Source organism: Alligator sinensis, unplaced genomic scaffold, assembly GCF_000455745.1.
Source record: "Alligator sinensis unplaced genomic scaffold, ASM45574v1 scaffold143_1, whole genome shotgun sequence".
Lineage (NCBI taxonomy): Eukaryota > Metazoa > Chordata > Crocodylia > Alligatoridae > Alligator > Alligator sinensis.
In genome coordinates, this window is record NW_005842156.1 from 1539922 (window position 1) to 1560820 (window position 20899).

The window sequence follows — 20899 nt, forward strand, 5'->3', positions numbered from 1 at the left end:
CAGGCCCTGGCTGCCACCCATGGGAGGCAGTGGCTGCTGTGGCTGGAGCAGAGTGCAGAGCCCGGCTTCCGCACCCACTTACCCCATCCCTTCTTCTCCACTGTAGACAGCACTGCTGGAGTGGAGCCCTTGGTGGGGGGCAGAGGGCAGATGCAGGCTGCCCGCTACAGGCTTGGGACTTCCCACCCAGCTACCCTTCTCCCAGGGGCTCCACGGTCCAGCGGACTGGACCCAGCACAGGAGGGAGAGAGCACCACACTGCCTTGACTGCCAAGTTGAGGTGCCCCCTACTCACCTGGCAGCAGTGTGGGCACAACTCCATGCTGGTGCCGTGCCTCACCTTGGCAGCCATGGTGGTGCGGCACTCCCTCCCACAGTGGGTCCCACCCTTTGAGCCATAGAGGCAGCTCCTGGGCTGTAGAGGGAGCTGGTCCGGCCCAGCTGCTGCCTTGCACCCCATGGGGGCACGGAAAATCTCAGGGGGCATGGTTATTGTGACCCACTCCACTGATGCTGCGACCCCATTTGGGGTCATGACCCACAGTTTGGGAACAGTCTCTCTATGGTGCTTATTCTCAACCGAAGTCTATGGCACCTAGGGTGTCTTGAGAAGGTTGCCCCAAGATTACACGGCGTTAATGCCGTTTGGCATACAGATGGGATTCATAAGATCAACTGAGATTTTTCAAATAGGAATCCATAGGATTAAAAACATTCTGATCTGTTGTTTTCTTTCTGAGTTCTTTGCAACAGAAAAACTATTCTGTTAGTTTTTTGTAGTGAAAACATGAGTGAAAACCAAGAGCTAGCATTTTGAGGGGTTCCTTGAGTCTAATGAGGTGCATCAAATCGAAAAAGGTTGAAAACCACTTCTCTCGAAGGTTTGCAGTATGCTTATGAAACTATAGAGCTGAATCTTCTGTGAATCTGTGGTGTATATTGCATGGCCCAGTGTGCAGACACTTAGGAAGAATGAATAGAGCTGCAGCATTAAGAATCACAGGAAGTCTGCTTGCTTCTGTTGAATGAAGGAAAAGTAGGATATGAAAGTAGGCTGTTTGATGTTTCTTTTTTTTTAAATATTCAATTGATATGAATGCCAGGTATTTTTGTATATGGAGCGAGTTATAACTATAATCCCTTCTGGATGTAGCAAAATAAGAGTGCTTTTTCTATTAAAAAACAACTTTCATTTCATGGTTTATATCTAATTAAATTGTATTACTTTAATTTTATTTTGTATTTCTTTAAGGCCTGATCCTGACTGCTACTTCAATAGAAGTACACATATTCAGTGCCTCAGCATCAGGCTGTCAATATTGAAGGATCCAGTCAGTTGTTCTAACTTGGTTCCGTCTTCTCTAGATTCAAGGTGGTGGATCTGTTAACAATGGCATCACAACATCAGAATACAGTTCTTGATTCAGAGCATGAGAGATCTATGTTGGAAGGAGCCTTAACCTTTCTTGTCCTTCTTTTAAGTCTTCGCTTACATTTAGGTAAGAATCACAATTATTTAGATACATATATTACTGTAACATGGCATTTATATGCATTTGGTTTCCAGTCTTTCAGCATTTAATAGCTACCCTGTAGCAATACAGGTAGAACCTATTAATTAAATCATTTTAATTTGGTTTCAGTTTCACCAATTACTTCAACTTAAGGATAGAAATGGAATATAAATTACAATCCAGTCAGTTCTTTTCTCTGATTGAAATAAATGCTTGAATTCGTTATGCACATGCATTAGGTACAGATTAAAGCTTGGATATGCATACCAGTTGTATAAAAAAAATCAGTACTTTTTAGTTATAATGACTATTTATGACTGAACTTTTTTTCCTTTCCTGACTTCCACCTTTCTTTATTAATTACATGTATTTGTATTGTATTGTTTAATGGAAAATACTGGGTTTCTGATATTTGTATCCACTTAAGCCCAGTGCAGTTGAATGCTGAACATCTACACTCCAATCAGCCGTATGTTGCTGTATATTGTTTTTGCAGTGCCCCAAGGCGGCAGTGATGACAGCGGAGGGAGTGGCAGGGCAGCCTGGGTGTGAGCTCTGGGCAGCTGCAGCAAGAAGCACCCAGCAGTTGTGGGGGTGGGGGCGGGTGGTGCTTGAGCAGCAATTTCTGCCCGTCCGCCGCTGCTGCTGCCTCTGCTCAGCATGGGTGGGAGGTCTGGAGCAGGCATAGGACAGGCTGGGTTAGGGCTGTGTTCTGGTTCTAGCTGCTCCGGAGCTGCTCTGCTGTGCTGGGCTGAGGCTGGAGCAGGTGCGGGGCAGGCCAGAGTTGGGGCTGTGTGTGTGGGTTCCTGCCAGTACTGCGCGGCTGGGGCCAGTGGCAGTGGCAGCCAGAAGGAGCTTCTGCTATTGCCTGAGCTGCCTAGAAAGGTGGGGCAGGCCAGGGGCTGTGTGCTGTTGGTGGTGGTGTGTGGGCTCTGGGCTGTTGTGGGGATGGGGCAGGGGGGAGCGGTGCTGTGGCAGCTCCCCAGAACTGCCTGCATGGCCCGTGAACAAAAATAATTGGCTGCTCCTGGTCTAGTTCCATCCTCTTATGAGCCCCCCTTCAGGTAGTTAAAGGCTTCTATTAAATCCCCCTCAGACATCTCTTCTCTAGATTAAATAAGCCTAGGGCCCTCAGTCTTTTCTCATAAATCATGTTCGCCAGCCCAATTACCATTTTTGTCACCTGCTGGACTCTCTCCAATTTGTCTACACCCTTTCTGCAGTGGGGGGCCCAAAACTGAACACAGTACTCCAGAAGTGGCCTCACCAGTGCTGAATAGAAGGGAATAATTACTGCCTTTGACCTACTGGCAACACACCTACTAATGCAGCCCAGTATGCTGTTAGCCTTCTTGGCAACGAGGGGACACTTTTGGCTCATATTCAGCTTCTTCTCCACTGTAACCCCCAGGTCTTTTTCTGCAGAGCTGCTGCCCAGCCAGTCAGCCCCCAGCCTGAACTGGTGCATGGGATTGTTCTGTCCTAAGTGCAGGACTCTGCACTTGTCCTTGTCAAACCTCATGAGATTCCTTTTGGCCCAATCCTCCAATTTGTCTAAGTCACTTTGAATCCTAGCCCTACCCTCCAGCGTACCTACTACTCCCCCCCAGCTTGGGGTCATCTGCAAACTTGCTGAGGGTGCACTCTATGCCATCTTCCAGGTTGTTGATGGAGATATTGAACAAAACTAGCCCCAGGGGATTCCACTTGATACTGGCTGCCAAGTAGACATCGAGCCAATGATTACTACTCTCTAAGCCTGATGCTCCAGCCCATTTTTTATCCACCTTACATTCAATTCATTCTGCCTGTACTTCTTTAGCTTACCTGCGAGAATGATATGGGAGACTGTATCTAAAGCCTTGCTAAAATCAAGGTACACTGCTAGGTGTGCACAGACAGACATTTTTGGGGCTGATACTGATAGCTGATTTTTAAGGAGTCATATCAGCCGATACTGATCCGATTTCTGATTCCAGCCTGGAAGCTTGAAGAGCAGTGTCCAGGTGGTAAGTCTGTTGTGGTGGAAGGGGAGAGGGGGAAGGGAAGGGGCATGGGGAGGCAGATTGAGTCCCCTGCGGTGAGGGAGGAAGTGGGGCTGGGGCTGCGGCAAGTTGCGGGACAGAGCCACAAGCAGTTCATCTGGGGGGCGCGGGAAGGTGGCTCCCGCCACTGTGCACACCCTGGGAGGACATTGGGGGCAGGGGAGCCTTGTGCAGGGCAGGGCGGCTGCCTCTGTGGGCTGGGGCTGGAGCCGGGGCTGTGCTGGACTCTTCCTAGCAGGGGCTGGTCTGGGCTGTGCTCGGGGCGGGCAATAGCATTACTGGGAGGGGACTGCGGAGGAGGCTTAAGTCACCCCAAAATTCGCCATAGCCCTCCAACCCCACCCCCTCCTAGCACCACTGCTGCCTGCCCTGAGCACAGTCTGGCCCAGCCTCCACCAGGAAGAGCCTGGCACAGCCCTGGCCCCAGCCTGCAGCAGCAGCACACCCCACCCTGTCCCACCCTGTGCAAATCCGGGGGGCACATGCCCCTGGCGCCCTCCTGGGGTGTGTGCAGTGGTGGGAACCATCCCCCGTACGAGGCACAGCTCCATCTCATGCCTGCCCTGCCTCGGCTGGGCAGCACCTGCCCTGACCCCACTCCCTCCCTCACTGCAATGGCCTTGATCTGCTCCCCCCACACTCCTTCCTTCCCCTCTCCTCTTCCACCACATCGACTTACCAGCTGCATGCAGCTTTTCAAGCTGTGCTCCTCACCCCCTACATGCTGCGCTGCAGCACATGCACAGGTCATGTATTGGCCAAATTATTGGCCTCATCAGGCTGATTTTCGATACAGCCAATTTTCTTTATATCAGTGCTGATTGAATATTGGACTGATGTTTTGGTGCACCGCTATATAGTACATCCACTCGTCTCCCCGTGTCCACAAAGCCGCCTTATTGTAGAAGGCAATCAGGTTGGTCCGGCATGACTTGCCCTTGGTGAATCCATGCTGCCTGTTCTTAATCACCTTCTCCTCCAAGTACTTAGAAATGGATTCCTTGAGGATCTGCTTCATGATTTTTCCAGGGACTGAGGTGAGGCTGACTGATCTGTAGTTCCCTGGATCCTCCTTTTTCCCTTTCTTTAATATGGGCACTACGATTGCTTTTCTCCAATCATCTGGGACCTCTCCTGATTGCCATGAATTTTCAAAAATGATGGCCAGTGGCTCTGCAGTCTCATCAGCCAACTCCCTCAGCACCTTGGATGCATCCCATCCAGCCCTATATGTCCATCTTTTCTAAATAGGCCCTAAACCGTTTTTTCACCACTGAGGGCTGCTCACCACCTCCCCAAGCTGTGCTGCCCAGTGCAGCAGTCTGGGAACTGACCTTGCCCATGAAGACTGAGATAAAAAAGGCATTGAACACTTCAGCTTTTTCTGCATCCCCTGTCACAAGATTGTCTCCCCCATTCAGTAAGGGACCAACACTTTCCCTGATCCTCCTCTTGCTACCAACATACTTGTAGAAACTCTTCTTGTTACCCTTCACATCCCTTGCTAGCTGCAACTCCAATTGTGCTTTGACCTTCCTGACTTCCTCCTTACATGCCCGAGCAATGCTCTTGTACTCCTCCCTAGTTATTTGTCCAAGTTTCCACTTCTTATAAGCTTTGTTTTTGTCCTTTAGTTTACTGAAGAGTTCCCTGCTGAGCCAAGCTGGTCTTCTACCATACTTACTAGTCTTCCTGCACGTCAGGATGTTTTTTTCCTGCGCTCTCAGTAAGGCTTCTTTAAAGTAGAGGCAGCTCTCCTGGATTCTTGTCCCCCTCAGTCTGGCTTCCTGGGGATCCTGCCTATGAGTTCCCTGAGTGAGTCGAAGTCTGCTTTTCTGAAGTCTAGGGTCCTTACTCTGCTGCTCTCCATCCTTCCTTTCCTCAGGATCCTGAACTCAATTTTGTTTCTTTGTTTTTGAGATATCTTCTCAAACTACAAAGCATTCCACAGTTGTTAGTTCTTATACGCTGTGATTCTGTAAATAAGCTTACTACTTTTGCATAAAGTTAACCATGTGCACTGGTATTTATGAGATTTGATCCTGTGATTACTAAAAATCTTGATTACTGTGATTACTGATTCATCCTATTCTGTTTTGTTGAGCTTTGTTTGTTACCAACTTTGGAAAAGTTGCTGTGTATTACCTGTTCAGTGGGCTGTTTTCCAAACAGCACATGTATGGTGATAATTCAATGAACAGTTATTACAAAACTTTTTAGAACAATTTTTAAAGAAGTCTATTAAATTTTAGATACCTTAGAAACAGAAAAAAACAATGAAAAGGTCTACAGTTTAAGCTTAGAAATTATTTATTTATTTACTTATTTATTTATTTGAATATCAAATTGTTGAGCCTTACATTTCTAGTTAAATTTAGTAATTTAAAACATTACTTACGTAATTAAATAAAACATTTACCTGTATCTACTTTTTTCCTCAGATATTTAATTTTATTTTTATTGTTTTAGGAATGACTGATGACGAGATCCTCAGAGCAGAGATGGTTGCCCAACTTTGTATGAATGACAGAACTCATAGTTCATTACTAGATCTCATATCCTTGGCATCTATTAACAAATTTAAACTTGATTTATGTAATTGTCAATAATAACCTTGTTTTTAGAGCTGTGCAAAGATAACAGATTTGTGGTGTTCTTTTGAAACCTTGAAATTCTCTCATAGTACTGCAGTCTTCCTTGCTTGTGTGTGTGAAAATAAGTTGTGAGACTTTGCAATAATTTTTAGATGTTTTCAATATAAAATACTGCATTTATTTACACAGCCCCTCTTAAAATGAAAACAAAACAGACAGAGCCTTTGGATTTGAGGCAAGGATTGTGTCAACCTATATGTTTGTTTAGAATCTAGGAAAATGGGGGCTTCTGGGTTGGAACTTCTGGCCTTGGATACACATTTATTTGTAGCACGACAAAGGTAACTTCTGTCCAGGGTTTGTGAGTACTGTTGTTATGCCAACAGATGACATGACAATTTACCCGCTCTTAGCTTTCGATTTAAAGATTAAAGATAGCAGACCTGAATCAAATTTTGAAATCCCCAGGGACTTGAGTGTGACATTATATATTTGGTTACATTAAAAAAAACCTACATGAACAATGAACTCCATGCTGCATTTCTAGAATATAGTACATTTCCTTTGTTCAGATAGCTATAAAACAAGCAAACAATAAAAAAAAACCTGTTATTTTTTGGTTGTTTTACTATTACCTTTCCAAGACCTCAGTCTACTTAATACTTTGCATGCAAGTAAGATGGATGTGTTTGCTGCGCTAAAGAATAATGCAATCCAATTGTAGACATTGCTTCTCTGTGCCTTAGGCCCCTTTACAGCTTACAGGTATTATGCAATTAACTGGTTAATAGCACAGTTACCTGGAGACCAGCCACATGTGCAAAGTAGCCATCACAAAATAAAAAGCTTCAACTAGCTGTAAAGTTATACCTAAAAAATGTATATTATCTTTATAGCTCTTGAGCTGTAATTTGCATGTGTAGCAGGGTTTCCCCTATTAGCTGACAGGGCTCCCAGCTCCAGGGGTACACCTTGCCCAGCAGAAAACCCCCGGCCTTTGGGATTGAGGCAGCTGCAATCCCGAGGGCTCAGGGGTGTGTGAAACCCATGGATCCCGGGGATATCTGGTCCCAGAGGTTTCCTGCACCGCCAGGTTGGGGAGATCACTGCAGTGGTGATCCTCCTGCCCTGGGGGTTTCATGCATCAGGGGACTGGGATTTCCCTGCTTTGGGGTTGCTTTGATTATACCTGTGCAGCTGGGAGCACCTCAACTGGAGTGTATGGGGCTCCCAGCTGCGGGAGCTTGCTTTTTGCCAGTGCAGGGGGAGCCTGAGGTAGGGCTTTCTCTTGCACTGGCAATAAGGCACAATGGGATTTAATGTGCAATCCCACATTCGCACCTCCTGCCATGCATGTGTGAATCATGCATTAGATCAAATTGCTCCTTTACCTGCATGTGTAGAAGGGGGCCTTAGTTATCCTGTCTGTAAAATGGGCAGTATGCGTCTCTTTTGATACCAACCTTCCTTGTTAACAGACTTATTGTCTGCTGATAAAAGCACTTTTCTAAAAGCTAGGAATTATTTCATTATTTATTATTTTTTTAAATGGGCAAAAGTTAAAGGTGGGAAGGCTTGATTGAACTTTACAACAATAAAAGATGTGTAGCTAATCTGAAATGATTGAACCATTTTTAATCTAATTTTTTGTCACTCTTCCAGATTCATTTCTAGTTCTAATCTACCTCCATTGCTTTACAAACAATTTTTAAGCAAAATTCACAGGTTTCCCTCTTTCTGCATTTTTCTTCAGCTGTCAGGCACTCTGTTCCCCATTTTTCTTTCACATAAATTGTAAATCATCTCCTTCAACATCTTTTGAGTCCTTAGCACAAATGGGCATTTGTGTTTTATTGTATACTTAAAAGAGAACCATCAGTGGATATCTCTTTCTGTCTTTCTCTAGTTTTGCTTCATCAGCATTCCTCTTTGTGGCTTTTAGTGCCAAATTTCAATCTTCCATCCCTCCCATCCCTCTTGATTCACGGGGCAAATCAGTCATAGTTTCATAGTTGGTAGGGTCAGAATGGACCTGAGCAGATCATCAAGTCCGACCCCCTGCCATGGCAGGAAAAAGTACTGGGGTCAAACGACCCCAGCAAGGTGTTTGCCTAACCTCCTTTTAAAGACCCCCAGGGTAGGAGCCAGCACCACTTTGCTTGGAAGTTGGTTCCAGATCCTAGCCGCCCTGACTGTGAAGTAGTGCCTCCTGATGTCTAGCCTGAATCTTCCCTCTGCCAGCTTGTGACTGTTATTCCTAGTCACTCGTGGGAGTGCTTGGGGGAAGAGGGACTCCCCCAGTGCCTGCTGGTCCCCTCTGACTAGTTTGTAAATGGCCACTAGATCCCCCCTCAGCCTTCTCTTATGGAGGCTGAACAGGTTCAGGTCCCTTAGCCTCTCCTCGTAGGGCCTGCCAGGGGGGCACCCTGATCATGCGAGTGGTCCTCCTCTGGACCCTCTCAATGCTGTCCACATCCCTCCTGAAGTGCAGCGCCCAGAACTGGATGCAGTACTCCAACTGCAGCCTGACCAGTGCTGCATAGAGGGGGAGGATCACCTCCTTGGACCTGCTCGAGATGCATCTGTGGATGCATGACAAGGTGCGGTTGGCCTTCCTGACTGCGGCCCCACAGTGTCGGCCCATGTTCATTTTGGCATCAATAATGGCTCCAAGATCCTTTTCTGCCTCTGCACTGACAAGAAGGGAGTTCCCCAGCCTGTAGGTATGCTGCTGGTTCTTCCTCCCCAGGTGCAGTACCTTGCACTTGTCAGTGTTGGAACCCATCCTGTTCTCATCCGTCCACCCCTGTAACCTGTCTAGGTCCGATTGCAGCCTATTCCTCCCTTCTGGTGTGCCCACATCCCCCCACATCTTAGTGTCATCAGCTAATTTGAACAGGGTGCTTTTCACCCCCTCGTCCAAGTCACTGATGAAGATGTTGAACAGTGTGGGTCTGAGGACTGAGCCCTGGGGGACCCCACTGCCCACATCCCTCCGGGTCGAAAGTGACCCACCCACCACCACACTCTGGTCGCAGCCTTCCAGCCAGTTAGCAACCCATTTGACTGTGTAGGTGCTGATGCCACAGTCCCCTAGTTTTTTTAATGAGAATGGGGTGAGAGACAGTGTCGAAGGCCTTCCTGAAGTCCAGAAAGACTACGTCCACTGCTACCTCTGTGTCTAAGGATTTTGTGACCTGGTCACAGAAGGCCACCAGGTTGGTCTGACAGGACCTGCCTCTAATGAACCCACGTTGGTTGCCTTTAAGCATAACCTCCCCTGCTGGCCCCTCGCGGACATGTGCCAGGATAATGCTCTCAAAAAGCTTACCCAGGACCGAGGTAAGACTAACTGGCCTATAGTTTCCTGGGTCCTCCTTCCTTCCTTTTTTGAAAATGGGAACCACTTGGTTAGTCAGCTTGAATATCTCAGTTTTTTCTTAAATCTTATGCCTACTGCTTGATAGACCAAATAAGTGATTAGTTAAAACAGCTAAAGCAGAGCTTCCCTTATGATTTCTGGAGCTGCTGAAGAGGGTGATCAGCAAATGAGGTTTTTTTTCTCCTGGGACCAATACCAGAAAATAAGATATGGTCAATCTAGGTACAAAACTTGCAAGGAGCTTTAGAATTCAGTCATCTGCTAGCTTTTCTCATTTAGTCCTAAACACAAAATATATGGTTACTATTATTACTAGTAAAACAAAAGTGATAATCATCACCTGAACGTGTAAGAATGTATATAAAGAAATCTCCAAACTTTGTTTCTGTTTTGTATACATTTCTAATCAGTAGTATGAGGTTGCTTGTAGTTTTCCCTTCTGAAAACTTCCTGTGACCTTAGCAGTATTAAGATAGGAAAGTTTAACAACATGTTTATGACTATTTGTAGTTGCCTATATTTTTAGTATGGAACTTCTTAATAAGCACATGACAGTTGGAGCAATGTAAGTAGTTTAGTGAATTAGAATTATACCCAAAAGGTTTGATAGAGTTCAGTAAGACATGTTGTTGCTGTGGAACTGCTGTAGAATACAGACCTCTTGTGGTAGAAGTGAAGCATTGAGAAAATTCAGCCTCCTAGATACAAATGTATTAAAATATTAGATAAAATGATATGCTGTGCTTCCGCTAGTAAATAGTCCTTAATAACAATTTGTTGCTTTTCTTAACCTAACAATCACATTCCAGAAAACCCAAATCCCAAAAGTGGCATTATTCCAGGAAGTTTAAGCTTTGAATCAGTGTTGTCAGCTGTGGCTGATTTTAAAGCTCCTGTTTTTGAACCTGGAGGCTCCATGCAACAAGGAATGTATACTCCTAAAGGTAAGTTGGCATTATGTATGTATTAAGAAATGCAGAGGTTAAGATACTTACCAGCTAAAAGAAAATGATTCATCCCCCTTTGTTTCTACTGTCTCATAATTCGCTCGCAAACATTTCATGGAGTCAGCCTTGATGTAGGATGAGTTTTTGTTTGATGACCAACCATAAGCCCCAATAAGCCAAACATTAGCTATGTATTATCAGAAGCCAGTGCTAAAATTAAATACAGAAAATCTTGTTAATTGCAATGTTCTGATCTGCACGCTGTATGATTCGGATGCAAAAAACATTAGTCTCTTTAATGAAGATGTTAATAGCCATGTGCTCTATTGAGGTCTTATATTATCAAAATGTCATTATTTTTACTTTTGTGTCTTTCAAGATAAATGAGCAAACTATGCCTGAACATGCTTTTTTGTTCTTTTAAGTTTACAATTTCCAAATTATCAAGTAAACAGTCTGCAGTGACTGTCTTGATCACTAGTGGGAGTTAATGAGATTCTACTATAGAAACTTGTTCTGGACATTAGCATTCTAATGCACTGGATTTGGAACAATAGGTAGGTTTAAAATATATATTCAAGAAGGTGAATGCAGTTTTGTTGTAATATACTGCAGTTCTATTGTCAGACCAATTATTTCTCTTCTGACACATGGTGTGCCTTTCAACTGTTTCATAGATTTCATAGAGGTTAGGGCTGGAAGGGACCTTGAAGATCATAAAGTCCAGCCCCCTGCCCCAGGAAGTCAGGTAGCTGTTTGTTTTCCCCAACATTTAACTTTACGAACATAAGAATCACCATACTGGGTCAGACCAGTGGTCTATATATCTTAGTATTCTGTCTTCAACAGTGGCAGAAATGGATGCCAGAGGGAGAACACTGACCCGGGTATCTCTAGAGTCATCTATTCCCTATTTAGTATCCTCCCTGGGATCCACCATTATTGGTTTAGGGATGCCAGAGTAAGCATCTTCAGCCATTCTGTTTAAAAGCCATTAATAGATTTATCATACATGAATTTATCCAGTTCCTTTTTGAACCTGTGTTATCTGCCTCTACCACCTCCTGTGGCAATGAATTCCATAAGTTTAACTATGTGTTTTGTAAAAAAGTATGGAACTTTGTTCCAGGACATACAGTGAGGACTTCTTACATAGCTGTTCTAACCACTGTTTAACCTGCCTGATACAGCAGTGGTCTAATCTAAAAATATGAGGTCAAGAAGGGGAACAGAATCAGGCTGTTTCTCAGGGGAGGATATTTTTGTCCTTAAAAAGACAGGGATATCCTCAAGGAGCAGGTAGAGGACATCTGTGATTTGAAATCCCTGGCTACTCTATGTCAGAGAGGATATTTTATACCAGTGTTATGTAAAACAGCTGGTGGCCTCACTAGTGTAGGCCCTGTTCTTCCCCAGCTGCACACTGCCTGAGTGTACCACCTCCTGTGATATGGGCCTCTGGACCGTGCATGTGAGCACACTGCTTCTCCCTCTCCTCCCTCGCAGAGTGCTGTGTGTAGGCCCCTAGCTGTGTCTCACTCCTGGGGCTGTGGGCTCCCCCACCCTGCCCTGCCTGGGTGGGTGGAGAGGGGGCAGTACAAGATGCAAAAGCTGGGGATGAGAAGGGGAGCCTGGAACCTCTGGCTGCTGCTGCAGCAGGAGTAAAGGGAGTCATAGTAGTGTCTGGGTTGGAGCCCAGGGGCCCTTGTGGGCCACATGCAGGTCACCAGTTGGCCAGCCCTGTTTTACACAAAAGCAAATCGTACATATCCAGAAAAGTATGTACCTTAGATATTCAAAGTATGATTCCTTTCTGAGAGAGGAAAAGATTTATTGGGAGTGATATCTTTTGTTAGACCAAATATATAGTTGGGATAAAGGTAGTCAAGCTTTCAGGTGGTAAGAATTTGCAATTGAAAGCTTGCTAACTTTATTCTAACTATACAGTTGGTCCAGTAAAACATATCACCTACAAAATATCCTTGCCTCTTGCATAATTCCTGGACCTTCATGGCCACAACATTGCTTTAACACTGTCAATTCCTTTCTAACTGATTCCAGTCAGAATGAGTTTCTTAATGCTTTCTGTTGTCTTTTTGTGCCTGCCTACGAGTATGAGAGTGGCAACTCCTTTAGAATAAGCTCAAAATAGATCCGCAAGCATAGAAAAAATAAATCTTTTTAACATGACTTAAATACCAAAACCAAAAGTTTGTTTTATTTTAACCAAGTAAGTGGCTCCTAGGAAACCTGCCTTCATTTTTGGATAGGAAAACACAGAGGATTTAAAGTCTAGAGGCTTCATAGATTCACAGATATTAGGGTTGGAAGGGACCTCAGCAGATCATCAAGTCTGACCCCCTGCCCCAGGCAGGAAAGAGCACTGGGGTTAAGTAACCCCAGCCAGGTGCTTGTCTAATCTCTTTTTGAACACTTCCAAGGTAGGGGAAAGCACCACCTCCCTTGGAAGCCCATTCCAGATTCTGGCAATGCTTACCATAAAGAAGTTCTTCCTGATGTCTAACCAGAATCTGCTCTCTGCTAGTTTGTGGCCATTATTTCTAGTTACTACAAGGGGTGCCCTGGTAAACAGAGCATCTCCTATCCCTTGCTGCCTCTTTCCCCCCCCCCCCCCACCCCCAATGAATTTTTAGGTGGCCACAAGATCACTTCTCAGCCTTCTCTTGTGGAGGCTGAAGAGATTCAGATCCCTCAGTCTCTCCTCATAGGGCCTTACCTGCAGGCTCCTAATGATACAAGTAGCCTTCCTCTAGACCCGCTCAAGGTTATCCACATCCATCTTGAAGTACGGTGCCCAAAACGGGATGCAGTAGGACAGCTGCAGCCTCACCAGTGCCATGTGAGGGGAATTATCACCTCCCTGGACCTGTTTGTGATGCATCTGCTAATGCATGATAAAGTGCAGTTAGCTTTACTGATCACTTCATCACATTGATGACTAATGTTCATCTTGGAGCCAACTATGACTCTGAGATCCCTTTCTGCTACAGTGCTTCTGAGAAGGTCATCCTCCAGTCTGTAAGTTTGTTGGTAATTCCTTCTCCTTAGGTGCAGCACTTTGCATTTGCCCTTGTTGAATTGTATCCTATTCTGTTCTCCACACTTCTCCAACCTGTTCAGATCCGCCTGGATTCATTCCCTGCCCACTAGTGTGTTTAATTTACCCCATAATTTGGTGTCATCTGCAAATTTGGACAGAGTGCTCTTCACGCCCTCATCTAAGTCACTGATGAAGACATTGAACAGCACTGGTCCAAGGACCGAACCTTGGGGAGCTCCATTGCCCACTTCTTTCCAGGTCGATGCTGACCCATCCACCACCACTCTCTGGGTGCGTTCCATTAGCCAGTTTGCCACCCACCTGACCATGTAATCATCTATATCACAGCCGCTCAGTTTATTTACGAGACTAGGATGACAATATCGTATTGAAGGCTTTCTGAAAATCCAGGTAGATGACATCTACTGTCCCCCCTGCATCTAAGCATTTTGTGATCTAGTCATAAAAAGAACAAGGTTAGCCAGCCAGGATCTATCTGCTGTGAACCTGTGCTGGTTGCCCTTCAGCATTATTTTTCCTGCTGGACTCGCACAAATGTGATCCTTAATAATTTTTTCCAAGGTTTTCCCAAGGATAAAGGTGAGGCTAACTGGCTTATAGTTATCCAGATCCTCCTTCCTCCCCTTCTTGAAAACAGGGACCACATTGGCCCTTTTCCAATCCTCTGGGACCTGACCTGAGCACCATGAGCGCTCAAACAGCTGTGCCAGTGGCCAATTTCTTCAGCACCCTTGGATGAAGATCATCCGGGTCTGCTGATTTACACGCATCGAGCCCCTCCAAGTGTCCCTTCACTAAGTTGACGCTAACAGTTGGTGGACTGGTTTCCTTCCTGTGCTCATCTATAATCCAATTGGGAGATTTGTCCTGATCCGTGTTCAGGAATACAGAAGTAAAAAACTCATTGAAGAGCTCAGCTTTGTCCCTCCTATCTGTCACATATTGCCCTGGTCTGCTCTATAGGGGTCCTATGTTACCCTGTGCCTTCTTTTTTGCTCCATATATACCTGTAGAAGGACTTTTTGTTGTCTTTAATTTTTGTTTCCAGCCTAAGTTCCATTGCAGCTTTGGCCTTTCTAACTGACTCCTTGCAAGAGCAAGCCAAGTAGGTATACTCCTCCTTGGTAGCTACCCTTCTTTTCTTGAATATATATATTCTTCATAATGAAGGAGATCTTCCTGGGCCAACCTTTTCATTCTAGCCTTCTGATTAGGGAGTTTAGTAAGAATCGGAAACAAGTTAGTTTTTGTAAAGTTCCTTTAACTTACACCTCAGAATGGAAATTGACTGTGCAAACTAGAATTGCATTGTGTTGTTTTTAGAGTAATGGTTGTAATCTAGCACAGAGTATTAATTTTTGAAGAAATACAATATGGATATCACAAAATATAACAGGCTTCCTGTCATGAGAAGATTGCAGTCTAAATTAGACTATTATAGCAGCAGTTGATGATCTCAAAGGAGATGAGTTGAGGAATGCTAGTGAATTAACATGTTTCACCAAGTTCTTCATGTCATGGAGCAGATAAGCAGCAGAGGAATCTGAAATGCTTCAAGTATTTGGGTCAGTGACCCATACTGTAGACCAGTGCCAGTGGTGCTTAACCTTTCTGGCCAGTGGACTGGGTGGTCAGAGCCCAGGCCATCTGTGGGCAGATCCGGTTGCTGGTCCCAATCTGGCGCAGGGTGGTCCTAGTAGGGTCCCATCTGGCTGTGTGCAGGGGGCAGGGCACATTCCGGCTCCAACGTGGCCCCGAGGGGAGGAGGGAGGGAGTGTAGGGCTGGGTGGAAACAGGTGTGACCTAGCCTCCAACCTGGATGTGGGGGCATGGCCCAGCCGTGTTGGGGGAGGGGGCATGGCCCAACCCGGTGTGGGGAAAGTGCCATGGCCTGGCTCCAACCTAGCTCCTCAGGGGAAAGGAGCTTGAGCCGGCCCCATGGGGCAAAGGGGGTGTGGCCCAGCCCCAGGAGAGGGGCATGGCTTGGTCCCATTCACCCTAGGGGGAGGGGCATGATCTGGTTCCGACCTGCTACACAGGGCTTGGGGTTTGGGAAGTTGGCAGTGGGGGATGGTGGCTGTATTTATTGCCACTGCTCCTCTTTCACCAAATTTCCCGATCTGTAGGGAGCTCCCTGGGCTGGATACCTATGGGTCTGCAGGCTGCATTTGGCCTGTGGGCTGGAGGTTGTGCATACCTTCTGTAGACAGATGTAACTTTTCAACTATTTTAAAAGGGCCAAGTATAAGTTGCTGGTCAGGAGCACACACTTAATGGCTGTATCTGCATGCTTCTGTAGTGGGGTAAAGGAGCTAAATCTCTAACTTCAACCTCAGTGAAACTGGATGAACCCTTAGTTTTACAAGGGTGGTTATACTTCACTGGTCTAGGAAAATACATATCTAACCATTACAGCGAAACAGTTTACACTAATGTTGAACAAAATATGGCCTGTGGGTTGGATCCGGCTGGCAGGCAATTTATCATTCAGCCCACCAGCATCCACTAACTCAGGGGTGGGCAAAATATGGCCTGCGGGCCAGATCCGGCCCATGAGGCCATTCTATCCGGCCCACAGGGCCCCTAAAAAAATGTAGAAAATTAATATTTCTCTGCCCTTGGTTCCTGTCAAAAATGCAGGAACCAAGGGCAGTAGGACCCAGGGGAAGGCTGGCAGGCTCCAAAAACAGTGCCCGCTCAGCCCTGCCCCCCAGCTGGAAGCTTTAACATAGTTGCCAAACATTGGAAAAACAATTGATGAGTCACTAAACTTCTCTCACTGGTACAAATCAAATGTACCAGGCCCATCTGTGAAGTCTGAACATTCTGGTTTCCTGAGGGTACAATGTAGGCAATTTGACAGATGACCATCTAGATATTTAATACAGCATCTCTTATGCCAAAAATGGAAGAGAGCCAACCTGCTGGGACCCATTAGACTCACTGACGTGTTCCTTGTCTAGCTCTGTTGAGTACTGGACTGTTGGGAATATTTTTGATTAAAAAAAAATGAAGAGCTTGCATATCAGCCTGATTTCTGGAACACCCAGATAGTCAACTTTCTGCAGAGCAGAAAGAGTAAAGAAGTGATGGCTGGCATAGAAAGCTTTCAGTAGAAAGACTTGTATCTTTTAGTTGCACATCGTTTTCTAATTTCAGGATTCTGAAACTAAAAGTTTGTGTAGTTCTTAAATTAAATTATGCTAAATATGGAACATATAATGTCTAAATTAATATTTTTAAATATCATATTATGAATGTATCATATGTATATCCCTAAATTTAGCTTTGTTACCTATAATAAAAAAATGCAACATAACTGTTTCCTTAATGCCACCTCCTTAACTTGATAGCTAAAGCTGCCTTGCTGCACAACTGTGCATTACAAAACATCTATAAAACTTCAGAAGACGCAATCAGAAACTGTTTCCGTTTCTCTGATAGACTGTTAAGCTCCCTGCCTTCAGACAATGTATATGTTTGAAGTGATAGTGCCAGCACAGTTTGGCCAGGTCCAAAGTGAGAGAGAACTGGAGTATTTATTTTTAAAATATAGATTTTCATTCCCATGCCTCAAAGAAATGATATGGCCATGGAGCAGCCGGTTTTGAATCACTCCCAAGTGAGTTTCTCTTGAGAGAGTGAATGTTCTTCTCAGAGTAGTTACAACAGAGTCTTACAGCATCCATGGGTGCTTCTTCTCTAAGAGAGTGTGTTGCTCACTGGACTCTACTACTCTAGCTAAGCAGGGAGAAGAACATGCCATTTATATAATCCTCACATTGTGCAGCAGGGAGACTGCAGGCTGACTAAGCAGCCTGGATCAGTCAATCAGGGCTGCCCTGTGTCAGGTAGACAAAGGGAACCTGCAGTGTGTGTTGAGATGTGTGCACAAGGGCCCTCTGGCTGCTCAGCATCAGCACTGCAAGCTCCCTGCTTTTCAGGGGCTTAGCATATGAAGGTCTGTTCAGGGATCCCTGGGTAGGTTTTTCTACCAAGAGAACAAATCTGTGAGAATTTTCCCAGTTCATTTGAACATGTGTATGCAGCTGCAGTTCCCCCACCTCTTAATGACCAGACGCTATAATAGCATCTATTGTGAGTAGTTAGTTTGGAATAACTTCTTGTATCTATTTCTTATTTCAACATATATTACTTCATAGTAATTATATCAAGTATCTGTACCTTTAATCTCTCTCTAACCCCTAAATTAAATGTAAATTTAATAATTACTCTAAACTCAAAAAAACTAGCAAGTTGGTTATGCACATCTTCTGAAGTCATTTAACATTATTACTTCAGATTTTTCTTAATGCTTTTTAACATTAATTAGTTTAGGAGATTTCTGTCAAAACTTCAATTAAAAGGGTAAGGAAATAATTTAAAAATTTTAAAGTAAAGATATATTTTTTCCTACTTGATTGCAAGATATATTGGAAAAAGGAATATAGTTTGCAAGACAAGATTTTTCCCTGTTCCCATAGCACAGAGAACATTTACTTAAAGGTACATGCAAGTTAAAAACATTGCTTGATCTTGTCCATCACAATAAATGTTATTTGTCCACCCTTTTTCAAGGTTGAATTTTGCTACAGGCATTTTTGTTAGTGACAGAATTGAGGAATGCTACAGTATGGTATACTCTTATGTTAGGCCTGTTGGTGGAGCTAAAATTCTATGCACTTGTTGTCTTCATGTTTTTCTTGCTTATTCAATGCTATGTTATGGTAATAATCACCTAAAATCTTTAATAAGATAAATAATTTAAATTGATTTTAGTTTGGAAATATGTTTCTTTCTTTCCTTAAAAAAAAAAAAAAAAAAAAAAGATTCAGAGTTATGCTTTTTAAAAAAACTACCTTATTTACTTTTGTTGATTTACATTGCTATTTAGACTTCTCTTGGCAGCTGCTCCTTAAATGAATACAAACAGATACCTTTAAGCTACTGAACTGGAGAGAGAGAGCTCTTATTAAAAATGTTAGTGACATTTGTTTCTGCATAATTCTGGTCTACTAGAGCTGTAAATAATAGTTAATAATGAAGTCCACTTTCTGAAAGGCTGAACACAAATGTTTGAGAAGTAACTGATTATTATTTATTGCCATGAATTAAAAATATATACCCACTATGTATAAGCATTTTAATTGCTGTGCTTGGTACTTAAATGTCACCCAACTTTTTACTACCATATATTTATTGCCTCTGATTTCTAAACCTGTTTAGAAAATGTTTTAAAAAATTCATTTTTTGAAGATGAGAATAAAAAAGCAAAGAAATCAGGACTGTAAAACATGAGCTGAATTACAACTAAGATGATGCTGTTCTTCAGGCCTTTAAAAATGATTTTGGAGTTGTGCTCATCAAATATATATTTTTTTCTCTCTCTCTGCCTCATGTCAGTTGTCACTTAAAGGACACTGAAAATTATTATTTTTTAACTAGAGTACTATACAAAAAGAAATGAATCTACAGTGCACTAAAAATGAGCCATTTAATTAAAGAGATCTGTTGCCTGAATAGATGGTTACTTTTCAATTTTAATTCTGGAACTGAGAGGAAATATCTTTAATGGCAAAATTAGAATACACTGATATAGAAAAAAGTAATAGGGAATTAATCTACGTTGTTTGCTGCTAAAGGCAATTTATGTAATGGAAAATGACGTAATTAAAATAAATATCCATTAAAATTAATTAACAAAGCAATCTCAAGTTTTAGCATTTAAACTTAATATTAACTTGTTCTTTATTTTAAACAACAGCTGACGTTTGGGATAAGGAGTTTGACCCAGTCATGGTAATTCTTCGAACAGTTTACCGAAGAGATGTACAGTCTGCAATGGACAGATATACAGCATTGTAAGTTGACTAAATTTAGAAGTCTAAAAATGGAACATGGTTTATTGTACAGGAATGGGTTCCCTATAGCACAGTGAATTATTTAACAATGAGAAGGATATCATTAGTGTTTTTAGGCCCCAAATATGATGTGTGGTAAATTTTATTAACGGGAAGGCAGTGTCTAAATTGCACTGATCTAAATCTACCATCTCCCACAAAGTAACTTTAAAAACAAAAACAAACAAAAACAATCCAGAACAGTCCAAACCATGAGCAACAAGCAGGGCCCACTGGGTTTTAAATACTCTGATGATGAGAACTGTAACAGCTGTGGTGAAGTAGAGAGCAGATCATGATTACTCTTTATAAATAAATAATAGGTAAGGAGATGATGTGTTTAAGTTACTAGATAAAATTAAATGGATATAAAGTGGGTATGAATGCATGTAGACCACTGGAGGAATGATGTTCTAGAATGGTCTTCTGAGCAAAATAGCTGGCAAAAGTAGCAGGGAGAAAAATTGTTTCAAGATGAAATTGGATGAATGAATGCAAGGACTAGTGTAATAGTACAAAGTTAATTTGGAGTTAGAAGTTTTTGATATGTAGCCTTGAATGTTCAGTTGGTTGATAACCCAAAAATGGGGGCTGAAAGCCTCAGTTTTTGTGCGGGCTGCTTGCACGTGAAGGAGTTCTCTGATAGTGTCTGGATTTTAGGGTGGTGGCTCTCAGTATTTCAGTATTCTTGAGGTGAGTTTGATTTTTATTTGAAGACATGCTTTAGTTTAGAGTACAGGCAATCCCCACTTAGCACTTTAATTGGTTCCTGAAAAACCGAGTGTTAACTGAAGCGAGTGTTAAGTGAAACCAGACGTATTTGATGACCCAAGATGGCGACTGCAATTGTTTTTAATAACCCAAGATCATCTCCCTGGGAAGCTGGTTCCAGATTTTGGCCACCTTAACTGTAAAATATTGCCTTCTGATCTCTAACCTAAACCTATTTTCCATCAGCTTATGACCATTGTTCCTCGTCACCCCAGGTGGTGCTGGGAAGAAAAGAGCTCTGCCTATTTGCTGTTGATCCCCCCAATGAGCTTGTAGGCAGCCACCAGGTCCCCCCTCAGCCTCCTCTTGCTGAGGCTGAACAGGTTCAGGTCCTTCAGTCTCTCCTCACAGGGCCTGTCCTACTGCCCTCTCACCAAGCAGGTGGCCCTCCTCTGAACCCTCTCCAGGCTGGCCACATCCCTTTTGAAGTGCGGCGCCCAGTACTGGACGCAGTACTCCAACTGCGGCCTGACCAAAGTCGCATAGAGGGGGAGTATCACCTCTCTGGACCAGCTTGAGATGCACCTTTGGATGCATGACAAGATATGACTGGCCTTGCTGGCTGCGGTCTGGCATTTGCAGCTCATGTTCATCTTGGAGTCAATAATGACTCCAAGATCTCTTTCCGCCTCTGTGCTTTCAAGAAGGGAACTCCCCAGCCTGT

At 43.7% G+C, this 20899-nt stretch overlaps 1 protein-coding gene across 8 annotated transcripts in view; it reads left to right on the forward strand.

The window, feature by feature from the left end:
• UBR3 (ubiquitin protein ligase E3 component n-recognin 3 (putative)) overlaps window positions 1-20899 on the forward strand; it is a 238578-nt gene that overhangs the window by 47703 nt on the left and 169976 nt on the right. For all 8 annotated transcript variants that reach the window (XM_025206463.1, XM_014520815.2, XM_025206461.1 and 5 more), the window contains 4 exons: window positions 1366-1499; window positions 6029-6114; window positions 10338-10479; window positions 19329-19425. In XM_025206463.1, coding sequence (XP_025062248.1) covers window positions 1366-1499; window positions 6029-6114; window positions 10338-10479; window positions 19329-19425 — 459 coding nt within the window. The remainder of the gene's footprint in view (window positions 1-1365; window positions 1500-6028; window positions 6115-10337; window positions 10480-19328; window positions 19426-20899) is intronic.